Raw genomic sequence first — 22,116 nt, 5'->3', positions numbered from 1 at the left:
TCTAGTCCTTGGGGACAGGATGTGCACCGCTACGAGAGCACAAGTCCCTTATTTGTTGTTAGAAAGTGTGTGCATACGCGTGCCTCTTGCTTGTATATCCACGGGGAAGCAGTGGGTTCCGTCATGCACACACACTAACACACACATACGTCACACACACACTCAATCTACTGGGCGGGTACTGGGAATGTTTGAGGCAGGATGCTAGGTGGAGGAAACCCTGTTCAGCCCAGCCCCGTGTGTGTGTGTGTGTGTGTGTGTCAGTGTGTGTTCGTGCCTTGCTAAAGTTGGACACAGTGTCATCAATCATCACATAGGAGCTGAGGGAAAACAACAAGATTAAATAGACTGGTGACTCCTAACCAGGGGTATTTGTACCTTAGGGGGTTCTTCTGTAGTTGCCAGGCGGTATGTGGAATAGATATCCACATATTGAATCAGTTATCACATTAAATAGTTGAAATGTTAGCTAAAAGTTGTGAGTAAACAGCTGAAATAGATGGCCAACTAATTGGTAATGGATAAATGGTTGAACAAGTAAGCTAAAAGTAAAATCTAAACATTGACAGTTCAATTGAATGTAAAAGAAATAATGTAGCAATAGGTCCTATCCACTTTAATAGAATTAATAATGTTAAATAAAATCCAGTTTAACATCAATTCAAATGAACACATTTGGAACATGATGGCTGGTGTCGAGGAATGAGTACTTGTGTTCATCTGACAGAGCGTGAGGGGTACATCAGACAACAAAAGGTTGTGAATAACTGAACTACACATCTCCTTTTGTTAGAGTTCTGGGATTAAACAAAAAGAAAGAAAATCAATTCCCTACCTAAGACTTTACATACAGCGTGACATATAATATCATACAAGACACATGTTTACCACTCCCTATGAGCACATTCTTTTATCTCCCCCCCCCACACACACACACACGCCAGTAAGACAAAGACACATATCCTCTGCATGTGACATCCATCTCAGGCCAAGCTGAGCTGCATATCCTCTCCATGATCCCTCAACTAGAGAGGCAACATCCTCTGGCTGCAGCGAAGGGAAGCTGGCCTCACTGTGATTCTCCGCTCTCCGCTCTGCAACAGGTAACACCCCAACTCAGAGCCACAGCTGCAAATCTGCAATCACCGCTTTCCACTTTTTGATCTGCGTGTCAGGAAGTCAAATTTCTCTGTCAGGTAAGAACTTCTACTTGAAAGATAAGGTATTTCTCTTCATATGCATGTAGGAGAGAAATGTATAATCCATTTGCATGTATTTCTGATGAGAGTAAAGGTCTGATAGTTGTGTTTTTGCTTTTCAGGCATCGTTTGGGATAGTCTTCATGGCACATTCTCATTCTACCTGACCTTAGGATTTGCCAACGGACCTGAGTGTGATATTTTGTGAGAGACTCAGACAGCACCAAACAAGTCGGAATCACTTCAAGAAAAGGGACGGGGGGGAAAAAGGAGAAAAAGGGAACCATGATGGAATTGAGGATCCAGCTGATCCCGACAGGGGAAATCATCCTTCCTCCGGGGAAGAACGGAGAAAACTACTGCCATGGCTGCAAGGTCAGTACACACACTGTGGCCATGCAGGTCTGAGATGGAAATTGGTGCTGACACAGCTGATGTTATGGGGTTCATCTCCCACAGGGATGAGGAGGAGAAACATTTACATAATCTGAAGAACTGTCTGCCATTTAAATTGCATCGATAAATCTGAACAGCTGTGTTTAGTAAATAAGTTTAAATTCCCTTTGGCTCTGAGCAGTGCTCTCAGAATTATAATAAGCATTACTCATATAGTTGGTTGTACATGTAAACAAGGGCTGCCTCTGTGGACTCCTACTAAAACACAATGAGATATAAACACACAGCTTGTATTGGCATGAATAGGATGTGATTTATGCAAAGTCCATGCAACATAACTAGATTTGTTACAGACATCGGTAGTAAGTAACATACCAAGAACCCTGCGTGTGTTGAATACAGCAGATAAGAAAATCTATTTAAGATTTTAAAGTTTACAGTTCATAAAATATCAATTCCACATTAAAAGTGTCTTCCTTGTTGATGCACAATGCATTTCAGGTTCTAAACAGTTGTTTGGTGGTGATTTTCCTCATTTTCACTGATAATTGAACAAATGTCGACAACTTTATGTCACAACTGAGTTTGATTCAAAACTGTAAAAGTCAGGTTTAGTGTCAGTCCCACATGATTAATATATATATACAGTATATAGAGAGAGATATTCAATTTTGGGTCAGTATTCATGTTGGAGAATTCCATTATAGAAGAAGCTCAGACACTGATTTCTGCACCAGTTGTAGCCTCAGAATCCAATGCAGCCACACAGGCTGTTGCGTTTTAAAGCTTCTATAAATGTTTATATCAGCAATGGATCAAATAACATCTAATAAGAAAAGGATGGTTCGTTATCTTTAATTCAACGTGACTATCACTACTCAGCTCTCCTCAGTTCTACAGACTGCTTTAGCATCTTTGAATTGGTTGTTTGGGTTGTAATGTCTGCTTCTTTATTGTACTTAATACTAATTATACTTTATTGTTTTCAATAAAAGAAAAAAATCTATAAACAAAGCCACTGCTTAGCACCTGGACTATGAATAGTGGAGCATTTAGCAGCTAAAGAGCCAGATATTTTCAACAGGAGTTAATGGAGAATGAGAGTGAAGAATATTGGACTTATATTTGTCAGATGGCTAGAAACATGTAAAAACTCGTAATAAATGCTAATGTTGCTCCGTGTTTGCTGGATGTGCAAATAGCTAAATGTTTGCTAACAAGGCGACCAAATGAATGTGAGAGGTGATGATATGTCAGCGTTACTTATCTTAAAACACGCTCAATTCGATAAAAACCAGCCCAAATGATAACCTTGCCAGAAACCCATGTAAAACCATAAAACCATTACACGTGCAATAGATAACACATCATAAGCCTCAGAAAGCTTCATATCTGCATCTAATAACCAAAGATAAATAAATGATAAATGTTAGATAAATACTCTATCGCAACCAAATACATTAACTGCCATGTCGATGTCAATGACGTCAAGGTAAGGTCCTCCGTTATCCCCAACGACGACTGAATACAATTTGAATATTTCTCAAATTAAATGAGTCAATAATATGGGTGAGTGGACACAACGAAGTTTACTGGATTTTGTATCTGTGTTTTTGACCATCAAATGACAGCTTGTTTGGTAATATTGTTTTCACAATATTTTCAAAACTCTGCCAAATGTTGACAAAAGCAGTCTAAGTTTCATCTTCCAGCCCAACGCTATTTTTCTCAGCCCAACTTAATCAAAAGTAGCTCAGCTGGGCAGAAACCAGCCCAATCTGGCAACACTGTATATAATTTATATAATAATATACCAGAAAGCCTGCGTTACATCATCAGCATCGGGTTTGAAAGAACTCAGCTTGTAGCTTCTGCAGTTTTGCCTTAGTGATGTTTCCATACAGGAATGAGACATGAAGGAGACATCCATTGTTTTAAAGCTGCAGTGGGTAGAAATGGAGCAAATATGATTAAAAAAAAATATTTTTTTGAACAATGTTCACATGCATGAGACAGGTAATTCTGACAAAAATCATGTGCCTCTGTGTCCTCTGGTGCTCCTAATGGCATCTGCAAGATTTCACAGACCGGAGGAAAACAACCAATCAGAGCTGACCTGGTACCTGCCGTCTCTGAGCAGCTGTCAATCACTCACCAACTCCGATCAAACGGTCGAACTAGGCCGCGCTGATCAAATATAAATCAATATTCTGTTACTGTAATGCCTATTTCTCACATAAAATGTTTTCAGAAACATCTTGTAGTGTACTGTTAAGCTGTAAAATTAGAAAGTTTATGACCCGGCAGCCATGTTGAGATCAGTTAAAGAAATACCAAGCACCGCCCACCAGCCGGAGCACAGCCAATAGGAACGCTCTCTCTCTGAAATGGCCTGTAATTAGCCAAAGTCTCACGTCCCAGTCTCCCGTCAGATTTTCTAAAGCCTGAAAACAGAGCCATGAGGAGATGCAGAAGTCTAGTTTTCTCTCAGAACACTTGAATTACAATATTCTGAGAGGTTATTATGGAATTTTTTGCCCAATGATGCCAAAAGATATTCTGCATACTGCACGTTTAAGATATTTTGACCTGTGTTACATACTTGATGTTCTTGTCTTATGTAGGAGGGTAGTAATAAAGACAGCTGATGTGTAATATCTATATATACTGTATCTATGGAATGAAGGGAGTGGGCTTCTCACAAATCAATCCTTCCGTGGTATAAGGTACCATTTGGTACAGTTCAGCGTGGGCTGACCCAGGATTAGGATGTATAGTGAAAGGAATGTGGTGGTTAATGCAGCCTGTTGTGTGCCAGTCAGTGATGATTGGGGAGGTGTGGAATGTACTGTAGCCTGGACGGGAGGAAACAACAAAGACATTCCTGTACACAGCTTCATTTTTTTCCCCTTTCCACATTCCTCCGGGGTCAAATTATGTCAAGTAAAACTTTATTTGGAGAGCACATTTAAAGATAGATAAGGGAGTGTCAGCCCATTTAAAACCTTAGAAACAAGTAATGAAATCTCAAAATCAATCCTGAAACTGACAGCAAGCCAGTGGAGGGAGGCCAAATTCTTTAACCAGTCAGCGGCTACTAACTGCAGACGATGAAGAGACGACTGTTCTACACTAACATACAAATAATTACAGTAGTCTAACCCTGTGTCTCTGTGTGTGTGTCAGGGTCATCAATTGTTTACTAAACTATAACCAAGACCCTGTATCCTATGTTTGTCATTCGGCATTGATAATTTGCAACCTTTTTATATGGATCAGGTTGCTATAGGGACAATGACTGATCACGTAGGGTTTATATGGCCAATGGATTGTTCTATCTCCTCATTGCATTATATAATAATGGAAATTCAATATCAATTTAAGGTCTGGAGAAGTTCTTGTAAATTAAACAAAGAAAATACTGTGGAGTTAATTGGCTTTTAATCTGAATGAAAAAAATTAATAAATGTGCGTGGCAGCGTTTTGGCAGCGTTTTCTGGTTTTGGTTCCACAGAGGTGGAGTGGGGAGAGTGAGGGGGTCAGTGTCACGATCGGCCTTTCCGTCCAGTACAGTCTGTATGTCTAAGATCACCTTGTCAACAGGAAATAACCTGTGTGTGTGTGTGTGTGTGTGTGTGTGTGTGTGTGTGTGTGCGTGTGTGTTTGTGTCAGTGTTTGCCATTGGTTGTGGGCTGTTTGAGGCTGAATCGATCACTCCCCCCTCTGGCAGTGCAGACATATTACAGTCCAGCTCAGGCATCGACCGCCAGCTGACCAGCCGGTTGAGGTCACCTTCACATGGGCACGGCAAGCGTTGCATAACTCTGCAGTGATATCTGAAATGATAAGAGGGCTGTTGGGGAGTACTTTCTTTCTTTCTTGACATGCCATATACAGTACATTGAACTCCCAAACTTTGAGGGAAACAGATGCACACTACCAGGGATGTATACTGCTGAGGACACTGAGGTCATGACCTCAGTATTTTTAGTTTAATGCTGAAGTAGGCAGGTTGGAGTAAATATGATAAAAAAAAAAAGTTATTTTTATAAAACTATATCCTGACAGTAGTACATGAGACAGGTAATCTGAAAAGAATCATGTGCCTCTGTGTCCTCCGGTGTCCTACGGTGTCCTCCGGTGTCCTCTGATGCTCCTAATGGCATCTGCAAGATTTCACAGACCGGAAGAAAACAACCAATCAGAGCCGAGCTGGAGCCTTGCCGTCTCTGAGCAGTTGTCAATCACTCGCGAGATTGGATCAAACGGTCAAACGAGGCAGCGCTGATCAAATATAAATCAATATTCTGTTACTGCAATGCCTATTTCTCATGTAAAACATATTGTTTGCGAGTGATTGACAGCTGACTCCATTGAATGAACAGCCAATAGGAGCGCTCTCTCTCTGAAATGACCTGTGATTGGCCAAAGTCTCCCATCACAGGCTAGATTTTCTAAAGCCTGAAAACAGAGCCATGAGGAGGTGCAGAAGTCTAGTTTTCTCTCAGAACACTTGAATTACAATATGCTGAAAGGTTAATATGGATTTTTTGCCCAATGATGCCAAAAATATACTTCCTACTGCAGGTTTAAGGTAAATAAAGGTAAAGTGACAATGGTAAAGTGGTAATCACATAGCCTCTCTCAAGTTCTGTCACTGTGAATTCTAGGGAGTGATAAATAATAAATAATAAAAGAATAAATAATGAAAGTGAAACTGTTACTGGTAGGACACCTTACAATTCATCCAAGGACCACCGGGAGGTGCCTGGACTCTCTTATACTGATTTAGAGATTTTTTTGTTTTGAATAGAATAGAAAAGTTATGTCTGTAATGATAAACACTTTTCAAAATCATAATTCATGAAGGAGGAGACTGGACTCTCAGCTGTGCACAGTCTGCAGCCTCTCAGTCAGTGTGAAGCTGCAGTGACGGCTGTAGTGACGGTAGAGGGTACGATAACTCTTTGAATCTGATATGATGAGAGCAGTTTGATGCAACCCTGGTATTACTTACTGCCACTGTGGTGTAATGTGCAGCTGAATTACACTGGGTACACCCTCAACCTTTGTAGAGATTCATTGTAAGCGACAGCGCCAAACTCCACTCAAATAAATGGTTATTTTAATAATGTCTTACATGTGCGCACACGCTGCCTACTTTATCATCCAGCGGTATCAGTCAGTTGTAAAAGTTTAACTTTTTTGTTTTTTTAAGTGCCGATGGATGCCGATTTTTCCCCCTCTGAATCTAATTGACTTGTGCTCAGCCAGATGTGTCAGATTGCGGATTAGTAGCCCACAAAAAATAAAAGTCTACATTTTCTAATACAGTTTGGCTTTGATATGTAATTAGGTTATTATTCCCTCTCAGCCATGAAATGTATTATTCCACATGAGCCCAGCACGGAACTGGCTTTAGTCTGGGGTGAACCTGGCACACTTAGATTCATCCAACCATGATAACTTATTCTTACAGGACTACTCATATAGTATGTGTGAAGGATACCCAGACCAGATGTGAGCAGTGCTGCAGGTATTGTTCAGTGGACACGGAAGATTACAAGGCTGCTTTGCCTTGTACAAGTGTTTGTAGAGAAAACAATGACGACATGGTGCAAGGCTTGGCTAAAATAAACCACATCACTCATGCATTTTATTTGGGTAACTTCCTGGTGTTACAGGGCTGATCTGCCCTGCAGTGACAGAGGAGGAGGAAGACACACCACCACTCCCATAGAGAGGGGTTTAGGGGAACTGAGTCCAAACTAAAACACACTCACAGTTTATTCACATGAAGAAGACTAATATAATTCACCACTGAGATATTAATATTAAGACAGTGTCCCGGTAGAGGAGGTGAAGTGCTGTGCTGGAGGCTGAACCCACACAGACAGAGAGCCTAGAGGAGCGGTGGGAGCGGTGGGAGGGTCAGTCAGAAGGAAACAGCCGGCGGTGCGGTGCGGTGCGTTAGTTACTGTACGTTACCTCCCGGTAGACACCAGTCACTCACTGACGGACCGGACTGACACACTGAACCACATACCTCCACTAAACCTAGTCTATCTGGACCAGAAGAAGTCAGTCAAAGAGGAGAGAGACTACCACACTGCGTTTGACTGTTTTAAGGTATGTTTTATGTTAACTTTAGGAGCAAACCGCCTGCTTTACCGCGCAGTCAACGTCACTTTCATCCTTACTGTTCTGTAGCTAACTGTTCACTTTCGTTTACGTAGCCTTTCTTGAACGGTAGCTAATGGTTAAAGGGTGTTGTTTAGTCACAGTTTGTGACATTTGGAAAAGTTTCCAGAGTAATTTTGTGACACTGCAGCATGCCTGAGTGAGTGGGCTGATGTGTGTGCCATATGGAGATAAAAACGCTACGCCAAATCTCATTCAAAAATGTGTTAATTTAACGTTGTACTGTCCGCTGGAGACTCATTTACCCGGTAAAACATCCGTGAGGAGCTGAGACACCTCGGTGAGAGCCTACTGCTCAGTTCGGCTTATGTTCAACATGTCTGCGTTGTGTTACTTTGACCATATTTAAGAGTTTACACACCGATACTCCACATTTCTCACTACTAACATGTTGAGTTGTGCTGTGATACTGTGATATTGTGATACTGTGGTGCAGAGTGCAGAAGTTGAACACTTTCTTTAATGTGGTCTTGTGTGTATTTGTGTGTGTGTGCCGATTTAAGGAACTAATGCTATGATTTCTGAATATGTCTTCAGTTTGGGCTGTCGTCAAGCAAAGAAGAAGTAACCTAAGTTTAGGTGTATTTTTGAATGGAGCTTGGTTTACGTGACAACTAGGACTTGTAAGGGCTATCTGACAATCCTTGAAGGCAGTGTTGTGAACTTTTAGCCACGTACTGATTTGGCCTGTAGCCTACAACTTGAAATCCTTGAGGTTGTTGGGCTTGTCTTTTAATAGACGCCAGACAGACACAGATTAGTTAACTAACCTCCCAGCCTGTCACACCTGAGACCTGTGAGCACAGATCTGCTGAAAACATACTAGATGTGTTGTATCCCTGTCAGGAGGGAGTGGAGCATGTGTTCTTTTCCAAGTGCAACAACAAGCCATAATCACTGTTGTTGTTGTTGTGGTAAATGATCTCCATCTTAAGTATACCAACCACTAACATGTTGACTGTTTTCCCCTAAAATACCAAATTCACATTCAACATTGGTCAGTTTGACAGAACGTTGTATTTTGTTCCTATAAATATTTCGCAGCTGTCTGGCTCTGGGTGTGAAAGTGTCTCTGCAAGGAAGGCTTAGTCAACATTCCTGCCCACCTGCTAATGTGTGTGTGTGTGGTTTGTATATGATGTAAACACAAGGAAACACCTGGCAGAACCTGTTGATGCCCAAACATGAGAGTACTATGGTAGTAAACGGACAAGAATCTAATGAAGATCATTGTGGGATGCTGTAACTGAAAAAAAAGGACATAGAAATCTAATATGAATATGCAGATGTGGGCTTGGTAAATTAAATGTTTTTTTCATTCTGGATTTCTTACCACTGCTTACATTGGTTTCCAATTGGAGATATACTTTCTTTCTCTTTTGGCTTTATAATCGGCTGATCTTCATCCTTGTAGTGAGTCAGAGAGATTACCCACCCAGCGGGGAAGAAAAGGCAAAATAGCCTCCTACATTGGAGGATGCACATTGAAACCAGCTTGGAAAAGTGGGAAGGAATGAGCTAGGTTGGACGACATATTCCTCAGGGGTCAAAGTGCTTAGAACAGCTGACCTGTTGCTTCAAGGTCACCTGGAGGGCAGGACCTCCCAACATTCACTGGCTGCCTGCAGCTGCCACTAAGTTGACACTGCTGTAAGTTTGATGTAAGCTCCTTTACATGACAGCTTGTTATTGGAGATGATTGGCTTTGAAGCCAGAGTAGCAAAGACAGCAGTGTTGCAGCATTGTCCTGCACGGGATGTTCATTTTGACCTGCAATGTAAAGGTCTAATTTAAGAGTATTGGTAGCGATTCAAAGACGACACTCAGTGCAGACTATTCACCAGCATGCATAGTCTGCACCGTTATCCGACTTGGCACAAAAAACACACATCAACGTGCTGTTGTCAATACATTTTTCCAAAGCCCTGTCGTGTACTCCCTGGTGAGATGTGTTCAGCTGTAGTTTCCATTGGACTGATGTCGCGCAGATGCTGTAAGGCAGATTTTTCCCTTGGTGCTTCGCTTCAAGCTTTTTTTAATCTCGATGGGCTGGGTCTTTGGTAGTATTTCTGGCTCGTGGCTGTGACAGAGTTGTGGTGTAGTTTGGTGGTGTAGTTTGGATCTAGAATGAGCTTTTTACCCCAAATGTCAACCTGCTTCTGCATGGTTAGGCATTTTTCCCTTTGGCTCTGTATACTTACTGTATGTAAGCAAAGACACATGGCCACCAAGGCTAATGGGCGTCTTTGCCACCAGTATCATTTTATGCGAGGAGCTCCTAAGGTTTCACAGATTGGCCCTGGCTTGCAGGCTGACTTTGCCCACATTGTTATGATAGTTAGTGCATTCCTTCATTGCAGATTCCTTATCTTTCAGATTCCATATTTCAAAGAGTATGCATCCATTGAGTAGCAGTAGTACTAGTAGTGAGCTAGTAAAATACATTATAGCTGGAATTTCTGCTACGGTGATAATGATTGGCTCAACAGCATGATATGCAATATTATTGCCTTTTTTCTTTTTGCAAATTACTTAATTTATCCTGATTTTTAGTGTTATATAAATATGCTTTATTGTTAGGCATTAAATATTACGTATATTGTTGTTTTTTATATGACAAAGATGTCAGTTTTAAAACTAATTAAATACTTGTTCATTGTTAAATGTAGAACACAGAAGGGCAATGAGGCGCATCGTTTTTTCAGCTGCCATGCTTTGGTTGTGTCTGGTTGCTATGATACGGAATATCCGCAGGAGTTAAAATGTCGGCACAAGGTAGAGTGCTTGCTCTGGATGAAGGGAAGGCCGAAACACGTAGGGAGAGAGGACGGACCCGCCGGTATAAATGTATTAATTTCCATCATGTAGGATGTGACGGTTGGTCTTTGTGGTATTTGTCTGGCCCCTCCTCGTTTTATCCAGAGTTGAACATTTTTCATCTCTTGGCGACCAGAAAAACACACCAAACGTGCAGCGCTCATCGCAGAATAGACGCTCAGTGCTTCGTGCTAGCGTTTGTAGCATTGTGTTATTCAAAAAATTTAAAAAAGAAAAAACGCGATTGTGGCGGTTGGCTTGTCAATAGTGTGGTATTGCAATATTACAGTTATTGCAACTGCCCTACATTATAGTGGAATCGAATGTGCTAAGGGATCCCTGGAACCTCCCCAGAACCACTGCTTTCTGTTTTGACGGATATAGCATCTGCTGTTGACAGGGTGAAGGCTTTCCTGGTCATGTAGTCTCTCAGCTAAACATGTTGTGGATCCTGGGAGGAACCTATAGGATACACCTGACTGTCTAGCTGTTAGCCAGACCTTCACCATCACCTCTACAACAGGAAGACTCTCCTGCATGCATATGTGCTCACACAGACCCATGTACTTGAACTGTGTTACTTTTATGACCTTTTAATGTGATCCTGTCATATCAAACCTGTGGACAAGATCAAATGGCATGGCCGCTAATAATGCAGCTGTCATGCTGAGGGAAGTTTACACTGCACACAAATGAAAGAAATGGGCAAAACACACAGACCATCACAGCAGAGACTGGTATGTCTGGCTTTAGTCCTCCTAGTTGATTGGGCCGCCTGCACTGAGGGTTAGGATTTAGGCAAGCATGTAGCTTTTTCAAATATCAGTAGTTTTACCATCCTTTCGTCATCCACCATTGCAAGCTTTGACTTTCACTTCTTGGCAATATACATTCTTTGTCGTTAGTCAGAGCCAGTCTAGCTGTTTCCCCCTGATTCCAGTATTTATGCTAAGCTAAGCTTCTGACTGTAGCTTCATATTTATCATACAGACATGATGAGAATGTTATTAGTCATCTCTCCTAACCTTCAGCAAGAAAGTGAATACTCATATTTCACTAAACTTTCGCTAAACTTCATTTCCCAAAATTGTTGAACTATCCCTTTAAGACTTGGAAGACATGAAAGAGCAGGCGGGAACAGGAAAAATGCCTAGAAGTGATGTATCTACTAGGCCAGCTAACTGAGAGCTTGCACAACTTAATGTAAAGTTCAGTCATGGGTTATACAGCTGCTCCTTGTCATACACATTAAGCTAGACATGCCTAGTTTAAAACCCGGCATCTGTATGAACCCAAGCATGAAGATATGGTCAGGGCTTTGGACACGTTGCTCTGATAACATTAAGCACAGATATCACTCTAGACTAAGCCTGGAGTAGGACTGATAAGGTTCTAATGCAACAGCAGTTTCAAGTTCAAAGTATATTCATGGCCTTTGCACTCATTTCTTAAGACATGAAGAGTTGGGTCAACGTGGGTTGTTGAGAAAATCAGATTTCCTGCCCAAGGCTGATGATATTGTAATTTTTTTTTAAATTTGACAGTTGTCATGCCCTAAATTGTTTTACAGTGTGGTAAAGAAGCAGATTAAATGACAAATTACATTTTTTGAAGAAAGCTTACATGAGGTTGAAATAATGATAACAAGAACAAGAGACTGAATTGGTTCTTCCTCTCCATCTTTTTCTAGACTACGCTCCTCGGTTGTAAGACAGTACAGCTACAGTTCCACTTTTCTGAGCCTTTGAAACAGGAGGACACTTAGATTTGGTACTATAGAGAGGCAAAGTCCGTGCCCTACCGGTGGACCCCATGGGACCAAATTTCGGAAAAAATATGTGCAGTAGTCAACGGCGAGAGACAAAAAAAACAAAAAAAAAAACGTTGGTTTCGTTGGACCATCATGGTTCCACCGAAACCACTGGTTGTTAGAGGCGGAACTTCGTCTCTCTATAACAGTTTCTCCGCCATTTGTTATATGTATTACACAACAAATGGCTGAGAAACTGTTATCCCCAGCTGTGGTCATGCCAAATCTCCATCAGAGGTGGGCGACACAAATATCAGATATTCAGTGTCTGTAAACTGACATATGGCTCGAGCACTCCTTATTTCCTGTGAGGGATAACTAAGGAATGAGACTGAGATGAATCAAAGATCAGGTTAGGTGATAATTAAATTGAGTGGATAAACTGAGCTTTAGTTGGTAATGTTGTTGGTATGTGTGGGAGGTTGTTTAGATGATGACTACCGCCGATAGTGACTTCGAGTATATGGGAAGTTGAGTCAGACATGGAGATGGGAATGTGCTGGACACACCGGACGGGAATGGCTATTGATCTAGTCTTTCTCAGACACACAGATACAGATATATGATGAGAGGTAGCATTTGCATCTGAGCGTGTTTCACCATTTGAGCACATGGTTGTCTTAAGAAGAGATGTAGTGTTTTTTTTTTATCAACTTAGCCCACTCAACTTTTTGTTCTTTAGATTTATCTCAACCTTTTTAAAGCTAATATTGATATATCAGATACTCTGTGGATAGTGAATATTAACATTCAGCATCATGGAAGTTACAAATTTACTCTAAAGCTGCACTTTGAATATTGGCTGCTGTGAATTTTAGTTAGAGGTCAGTGTTTTAAAAATGGTTTGAACTTCAGTATTAAGAAATCTTTTTTTGGTTCAAGTGATTATTTCAAAAATTAAGTTTAAGTTTAATAATAATATTGATGTTAACAATGACAAAATCAAAAACTACATAGGCGAACTAACCTGTGCTCACTGTTGAACCTTTGCATTAGAAATAATTCTGAAACACTTGAAGTTGTAGTTGAAAAATAAATACTGAAAGGTGTTGAAATGGCAGTTAAAATGGAACTGAAAGCTTCAGTTCAAGTATAAGCACTGAATGAAGCTGAGGTGTCAATTTAAGTGTAATGAAAGTGTTACAAGGAGTTCAGTTAAAGTTAAAGTTCTGAAAGGAGTTTAAATGTCAGCCAAAGTATAGTTGATAAACAAGCTGGAAGTGTCAGTTGAAGTGAAATGTTCAATGTTGAAGTGTATGATGATGTTAAAGTGTAAACATTGAAGTAACTTGAATATGAACGTGTTTGGAGTTAGTAGAGCTGAAGAAGTTTTTTTTGTCATTCAAAGCTGAAATAGTTTGAAGTGTCAGTCGAAGTGTTACATTGAAAGGAGAAGAGAAAGAGATGGATGCTGTTGATGTGTAAGTGGTAAAAGCAGTTAAATTTCTAATGTAAGAGTAAGAAATGAAAGCAGTTGAAGAGTAAAATAAAGAAGCAGTTTAAATGCCAGTAAAAGATGATTGCAGTTGTAATGTCTATTGATGTGTAAGTGGAAAAGGTAGTTGAAATTTCAGTTGAGGTGGAAGCGCTGAAGAGAGTTCAATGGATTATGCCTTTAAAAGATTTAATGCCAAACAAATAATAATTGTATTTATGGTTGCACAATTTTGAAAAAATATCTAATTGCAATTATTTTGACTGATATTGCAATTGCGATAAGATTGGCGATAATATTAATTAATAAATAATTTTTACATCATTATTGTCATTTTCATTGAAAAGCATATTAAAATGATTATGGTGTGATTTTCTTTTTGCGGAGATTCGTACCAAATAAAGGTGTTTTCTTAAGCCTGTAGAGTATGAAATGTAGGCCAGGACATCTCTGCAGCACCACAATATTTGATTTAAAATGGTATTTGGACACACATTTCGCCTTTAACAAATATTGCGATTTTGAAATTGCAGTAGGCCATATTGCGATTTTGATAACATTTAGATTAATTGTGCAGCCCTAATTCTATTTGGGTTAATCAGGATTAATGTAGAGCATCTCAATTAGTGAGCATTTCTCTCTTTAGTGCTGTAGCACCATTTTTCTGCAATTTAGGTGTGTTTTCATATAAGGATCTTGCCTTTAATGGTCTCAGATGGCAGAGAGATGCAGAATGAGTTGGAAATTACACAGAAACACTTCGTAAAGTAAGAACAGGGTCTAGTGGAATGGAAATAATAAGTGTCTGGCAGTGACTCAGACTATGTGTTACCTGTATGTTGATGACTCACAGTCTTGGAGGGTACAGTATATGTGTGTGCCTGGTTAGTTGTAGCCCGCTGCTGTGGGCAGCTGCTGTAGCTTTTCCATGTGATTTCTTTCTTTTTTTTCCCACATCCCAAAGCTGGCCCAGCGGTAGAGCGAGCCCCGCCCTGCTGGGAATAAACGTTATGAGTGACTGAGTCCGGCTTCTCTTCAGTATTACAGCCTTGACTGCTGTGGGACCAGAAACCACCCTGGAAATGACTCAAAAGCCTCGCCAGCTTCACTGCCACTTTTGTATATGCAGTGTGCCTGCAGGAGCTGGGAAGTCCTCAAATGACTTGAATATATATGCTTATGACCAAAGGCTACAAAACAGTTAATACAATACAATTTTTTTTTTTATTTTGTCATCATTGTTTTAGATTCCTATCATTTCAATTATATTTGACTTGATTAAACTTTTTAGGATGTAGGCATTTATCTGTTTCTATTAATCTAGAGCCTTAAAAATCAGTGGAACACAATGCAATACATTGATTGGAAGTCGTGTAAGGGATTTAACCAATGCTTCAAGGACTGTTGTTGTCCATTTCCCCTGTCCCTTTCTCCGGCCTTCGTCCCTCGTTCTAGTCTGTCTGACAGGATGAAGTTTGTGTTAGCTGAGGACAGAACTGCTCATTCATGTTTGACATGTTTTATGACAGTGCTGACTAGCTCACACTCCCTAATCCGGTTCCAATCTATACTCTCACTTGACCGGCACACCTTCATTCAGATTAACCAGATAATACCAGTTAACTGGTAATCCAATTTCATCACATCTTCAGGCCAGAGGAGAGGAGCTCTGTGGGTTTTTAGAGTGTGGTGGAACATGTGTGCCTAAATTTCTGGGTCTGTTTTTTGGAGGATGTTCTGTTGAATCGGCTCATTTAATCCTGTTTTGACATTCTGGATATTTTACTGGACTAATTTTCCAGAAACCTTTTGGACGTTACTTGAGCCCTTAACCCCATGTTAGTTACAACAATAATCCATGTACAATAATAGACTACAGTGTTTATTTGAATACCTATTAATGGGAATGATTGTATTCCAGCCCTGTCTCCCACACACGGAGAAGGTAGGTGGTCTAAGGAATAGAAACCACTCTCCTTAGCCTGCTCTGGAGCAGCTTATGTTGGAGATAAGACATCAACTTGCCTAAAAGCACTGCCTACTCACCAATCAAAGCTCGGTGCGCAGATTGTATGATAATATTACACAAATACAAAGAACTGAAAGTCATAATGCAGGCTAAAAGCAACAGTATAATCTGACAAATGCAGGAAGGACAGCTGGCTGTTATGCTGTGGGTGCTTACCGCTTTGAATTATGTTTTTAGATTTCTTTTTTTATTTGCTCCCAAATCCGTTTGGAAGAAGGCTGAAATAGACATACATGACACATCGTTACCAAAGGGCATTATGAAGTGTAATCTATTAATCCATTCTATTTTGAAAGCTATTTATATATCACTATCCCATCTACATGACTATATCTAACTTTTGAGTATTAAATTAATAAGTCTGTTAATTTATGCATTCACACATCGGCAATTGTTTCTTTTGCGAGCTGTCCTTCCTGCATTTGGCAGCTTCAACTGTGTTACTTTTAGCCCGGATTATGTGTTTAACATCTTCATATTTGTCTCATATTATAGTTTGCTCTTGGTTTGTAAAATGTGCCGCTCTGCTGACAGTAGACTTGTCCATGTTTGTGATTGGTCATATGCTGCAAACGCAACCCCTTTCATGTGAACAAGTCATTGCCGACATACAGATTGAGAACCCCTGGGTTGATTTATCGAGTTGATAACCACCGTTTTAGGACCGCTTAGCGGGATCACGGTTGTTATGGTTAGTTAAGCCAGATAACGAGAAGATATCCTGGGTATGTTGAACTCGCTTCATAGTACAGGCCTCTGTAAATGTACCTTTAGTGAGCAAAACATTAGGACCACCTTCAGTTACAGAGTTATACTTGTTTGTGACTTGTCTGAGTTCACCTGTTTAGCGTCCTGTATGTTTTCTACACACAGTGTGTGTGCGATCATCCATCCTCCCTCTCCAGTAATCATGACAAACAGACCTGAGCCCTCTGAATCCTGTACTACATGATGACAGTAATTACGTCAGCTCCTCTCCTGTGTACCTGTGATTTTCACACTGCTTCCTAACTATACCGTCAAGTGTTGAGACACACCCTTGGTCCACTCTGTTTGCTGTGATATGACACCCAAAGGCAAATCTCAGTGTTTGTTCAAACAAGGGCTCATATGGTGTGTCCCGTGTTTGTGTGTGTTTGTGTTGGATTGATGGGAGACTCTGGAGCACATTGGAACATTTTAAAGCAACTCCTACTGAAGCAGAATTCAACAGACGGAAATAATCACCAAATAAATTCCTCTCCTAACCACCCCGTACCCAACCCCTTTTAAACTAAGATAAACTCTAGTTTTACTATTTTTAGCTAGCCCCATATCTCTCATTCATGTTAGATGTGCTCAAATTGAAAGAGTGGGGAGGAGGTGGAGAGAATGAGGAATCATCTTGTGACTGGAAATGACATGGGAAAGGTAAAGTTGGACTATGATGAATAGCATAAAATGAGCTTGATGGCTTGATTTGAGCATTCAAACGCAATTTACTTTGCCATGTGGGTGACTAATAGCTGCCTTATCAGGAAAGTGCAGACACATTTCTACATATTTAGATAAACATTCTCTCCACAAAGTGGTAGCAAGATTAATTTGCACATCTTTGCGAAATAGGCAGTGCTAGAGGCTTGGTGAGTTAGAGGCTACTCGCAGGGCTAGTTGGTAAACTACTGTAGCTGGCAAACTAAAGTGAGGAACATGTTAGCACTCGTCTGTGAGAACAGCTCTTGGATCTTCTTTCTGTTCCCTTTTTACTGGCCAGTTTACTCCCCCTGGCCTTTTGCTCTTTGTACATCATTTTACCCAATAAAAAAAGTGAATGAAGAGCGGAAGAAAGCTCTCAGAGCTAGCCATCTAGCTTGCCAACTGTCATTTCGAAAGGTTGTTAGCTCAGTCGCTAATGGGACATAAATCACACAGTTTATTCAAGAAACATATTTGTACCATCAACTCCGGTCTCATCGCCGTTTTGATGAAAGTGCTTTGATGGAGCAGTTTTTACTCTGGTATATGCGTTTCAATAAAAAAAAAGAGAGTGGATACAACCTGCAACCTCACCTATTAAATCCAAAGTGGTAAACACTACACATCCAGTGAAGTATGGAAACACTTTGGGTTTCACACATTGACAGGAAAAGCAGAGCTAGACATCATGGCTAATGCTGCATGCTAACTCTGTCATGGACAGAAAGAGAACGGAGTTGACGGGGAGAGCTAGAGACGGACTTTGCAAAGTTTGCGAAAGTATAAACGTGTGACTACGTCCGGTTTTCAAAATAGCGTGTAATAAAGGGAACTGTATATACTAAATACATATATGGAAATAAGATTGATTGGATTATATTCACCAGAAGTATAAAACATTACATGTCCCTTATAAATTAAAAAGAAAATACCAATAATGTTTGAGGGAAATATCTTTATTCTTTGATTTTTGCGTTGCTGGAAAAATGTAATAAATAATTCCTGACAATGACTGATATATTTAATTTGAGGACTCTCTGACTACATACAAGCTGAAAATCAAACATTTTTACTGTATTAATTTAGAGATTTTCCAAAGTAAAAGTCCCTAGAAGTGTATGATTCAACTTTTTCCCATGGTTAAAAAAGTTAACAAAAAAACGCAATAAATCGTAATATTGAATCGCAATACTTGTAGAATCGTAACACTTTAAAATTGCAATACATACCGAATCGGCACCCAAGTATGGTGATAGTATCATATCGGGAGATAGGCATATCGTCCCAGCCCTAATAAGCAACGATAGCTTCCGCCATTTTGGACTCTCTAGTGCTCCATTCCTTCAAAGGTCAGCAGTGTCAAGATGGCTTGCTATAGGTTTAACATTACTATGTATTTTCAAAATGATTCAAACTGTGTATTACCAAATCCTCCTGCAGGACAAGAGGAGTTCTCTGAATGGGTAGTCGTGTAATTTAGCGGGAAAAAACTGTGTGTGTGTGTTTTCCATAGCCTTGACTACGGTGACAATACAGCAAACGTCCTTGGTTAAGACTATGAAAGCTTCCTCTCTCACTCAGTACCTTTTGTTAACCTTTAACCAAATCTTTCCACGGACCTTTGATAATGTCAGTACAGTACGAACAGGTGTGGCCTTGGACCCAGAGAGAGAGAGAGAGAGAGAAAAGGGAGGAGTGACATGAAGGAAGAGTATGAGGTGGTGGAGTAGGAGGTAGAATGTGGGAAATGGCAGAAAAGAGTGGTGTATAAATATCTTGATCTGTGTTGTGAGGTTGCGAGAAGAAAAAGTAAATGTGTCATGAAAGCATAGCCAGATAGCAGCAGAAAGAAAGGAGAGAAGAAAGCAGCCTGTAGAGCCTGAAGGAGTGCAAACATAGTTGATGAACGAGGTTAAGATGGCTGGTACAAACTGGCCTTTGACTGATAAGGACCTTTCTCTGGGCTGATACACACACCTGAGCAATATTCATTCATTCCTGAGGCCTGTACTACGAAGCGAGTTCAACATACCCAGGGTATGTTCTCGTTATCTGGCTTCACTTAACCAAACAAACGAGATCTCGCTAAACTGTACTACGAAGCTGGTTATCAACTCGGTAAGCCAGGGTTTTCCAATCTCGTTATGAGCATGTTCACATGATCAAGGAGGTGTTTGCTGCATCTGACCAATCACAGACATGGACAAGTCTACTGACGGACAGGCTGAGCGGCACATTTTACAAAGGAAGAGTAAACTATGTTAGACAAATACGAAGAAATTAAACACTTAATCCAGGCTAAAAGTAACACAGTTGAAGCTGCCAAATGCAGGAAGGACAGCTGGTAAAAGAAAAAACTACGAATGTGTGAATGCGTAAATTGACAGATTTATTAATTTAACGGAATACTCAAAAGTAAAGAATGCTTGTCTAAATATAAATAGCGTTTATGAGAATAATAAATAACTGGAATACACTTCTTTTTACCCTACGAATACCACATGGCGTCTATGAGTATTTAAACATCCTTTCAGCTGCTTCCCCCCTCTCTGATGGTGTGAAACGGACTCAAGAGGAAGTAAACAAAAATATATATAAAAATATAATTCAAAGCGGTAAACACCAACAGCATAAATTCAGCTGTCCTTCCTGCATTTGTCAGTTTAAACTGTGTTGTTTTTAGTCTGGATTATGACTTACCATCATACAATCACCGCAAAGAGCTCTGATTGGTCAGTAGGCGGTGTTTTTATACGAGTCGATCTCTTATCTGGAACATAACCTGCTCTGGAGCAGGTTAGCCGTTCAGCATCAGTTACCATGGAGATCTACCCCGGTAAGAAGTGAACCAGCTTCGTAGTACCGAAAACCCAGAGTTAACCCTGAAGTTACCTCGATAACCACAAATCCTGCTTCGTAGTACAGGCCTTTGGTCTTTACCTGCTCATTGCTATTGAAGGTGAAGGTGAAAGTATGCTGACATGTATCCCAGCACGGATTTAATGTAAAGCAGGTTAACACCCTGGACTAGTGAGCAATTCATGACAGAGTTGACACAGAGTGTCAAGAACAGATAGTACATGCTACCAAGTGAAATTGTTATCAGACCACTCTCCCTCTCACTTGCAGTTCGTATGGTGCGTTACCCGCCTCTTAAGAGATTAGGTAATGTTCACCTGTTTTGCTAAGTGTCTGATTGACAGCCCTAGAACTAATTAAACATTACCTGATCATGTTAGCATAATCATTGTGGGCATGTTAACATACTGACGTTAGCATTTAGCTCAAAGCACGACTGTGCCTAAGTACCTAAATAATTGCTTTCTCAGGGAAGCTGCGTTTGCCAGCAGAACTCAACTCAGGAACGTTGTGATTACATGGTCAGCATGTTAAACCCCTAGGCCACCAGGATTTCACAGTTGTTTTCTAATTGATGTATTTTTATCCTCAACACAGCTGTGAGCCGCATAGCTCCTTAACAAACGCAAATAATCAAAGCTCACTATCTGACATACCACAGCAGCCCTGCCCAGTCTAACTATGACAAGTGGTTGGATGGAGGTGTGTGTGTGTGTGTGTGTGTGTGTGAGAGAGGGACTCTTCTGCAGTTTTAAAGAGAGTTGGAACAACTGTTCTTTTAAATCCATTCCCAGTGGGGTGAAATTGTTGCGGGTGTGGCACTGAACTTCATTGAGGACATTCTTAAAGTCCACTTGAATTTAAATACCTTTTTTTTTTTTATACATGTGAAGCGTAGTCTTTAGTTTTTAGTAGGGCTGTCAATCAATTCAAATAGTTAATTGCAAATTAATCGCACATTTTGTATCTGTTCAAAATGTACCTTAAAGGGAGATTTAAGTATTTAATACTCTTATCAACATAGGAGTGGGCAAATATGCTTCCTTCATGGAAATGTATGTATACATTTATTATTGGAAATCAATTAATAACACAAAACAATGACAAATATTGTCCAGAAACCCTCACAGGTACTACATTTAGCGTAAAAAAATATGCTCAAATCATAACATGGCAAACTGCAGCCCAACAGGCAACAACAGCTGTCAGTGTGTCAGTGTGCTGACTTGACTATGACTTGCCCCAAACTGCATGTGATTATCATAAAGTGGGCATGTCTGTAAAGGGGTGACTCGTGGGTACCCATAGAACCCATTTTCATTCACATATCTAGAGGTCAGAGGTCAAGGGACCCCTTTGAAAATGGCCATGCCAGTTTTTTCTCGCCAAAATTTAGCGTAAGTTTGGAGCGTTATTTAGCCTCCTTTGTGACAAGCTAGTATGACATGGTTGGTACCAGTGGATTCCTTAGGTTTTCTAGTTTCATATGATGCCAGTATCTTCTCTCTAGCTTTAAAACTGAGCCCACTATGACCTAAAAATCACAAGTTACGTCAATGTGTTAAAGAAATGAATGGCGTTAAAACTACTTTGTGTTAATGCGTTATTATGGTGTTAACTTTGACAGCCCTAGTTTTTACTAAACCCTAACACTAACAATACTACAGTTGTGTGATATAGTCTGCCTTCATCTCAAGCATATGCTCTCATTGTTTACATTTAGTGGCATCCACACATGGTCCACCAGCCACCCACACACTGCCTCTCTGTCTCTATGTTTGTCTCTCAGTCTCAGGAGACACTAGTCCTCAGGCCTGGCAGTGTGTAAAATGTCATCATTGTCATGGGGATGTCGGTGTGCTGTAAGGGTTGTGTAGCTGTCTGGTCACCGCTCGCTGACTGTAACCAAATGACC

At 40.4% G+C, this 22,116-nt stretch overlaps 1 protein-coding gene across 2 annotated transcripts in view; it reads left to right on the top strand.

The window, feature by feature from the left end:
• The first annotated feature begins 1,038 nt into the window (after positions 1-1,038).
• LOC119491162 (unconventional myosin-Ic-like) overlaps positions 1,039-22,116 on the top strand; it is a 77,662-nt gene continuing 56,584 nt past the window's right edge. The window contains exons 1-2 of one of the 2 annotated variants that reach the window (XM_037774867.1): positions 1,039-1,196; positions 1,322-1,574. In XM_037774867.1, coding sequence (XP_037630795.1) covers positions 1,485-1,574 — 90 coding nt within the window. In that variant the 5' untranslated portion in view covers positions 1,039-1,196; positions 1,322-1,484. Of the gene's footprint in view, positions 1,197-1,321; positions 1,575-7,529; positions 7,725-22,116 lie in introns of those variants that run through there. The other variant, XM_037774869.1, reaches the window with a different exon arrangement.

This window comes from Sebastes umbrosus, chromosome 7 (genome assembly GCF_015220745.1).
Source record: "Sebastes umbrosus isolate fSebUmb1 chromosome 7, fSebUmb1.pri, whole genome shotgun sequence".
Lineage (NCBI taxonomy): Eukaryota > Metazoa > Chordata > Actinopteri > Perciformes > Sebastidae > Sebastes > Sebastes umbrosus.
Note: the sequence above shows the minus strand (reverse complement) of the source record. Positions and strands in the feature narration are given on the sequence as shown.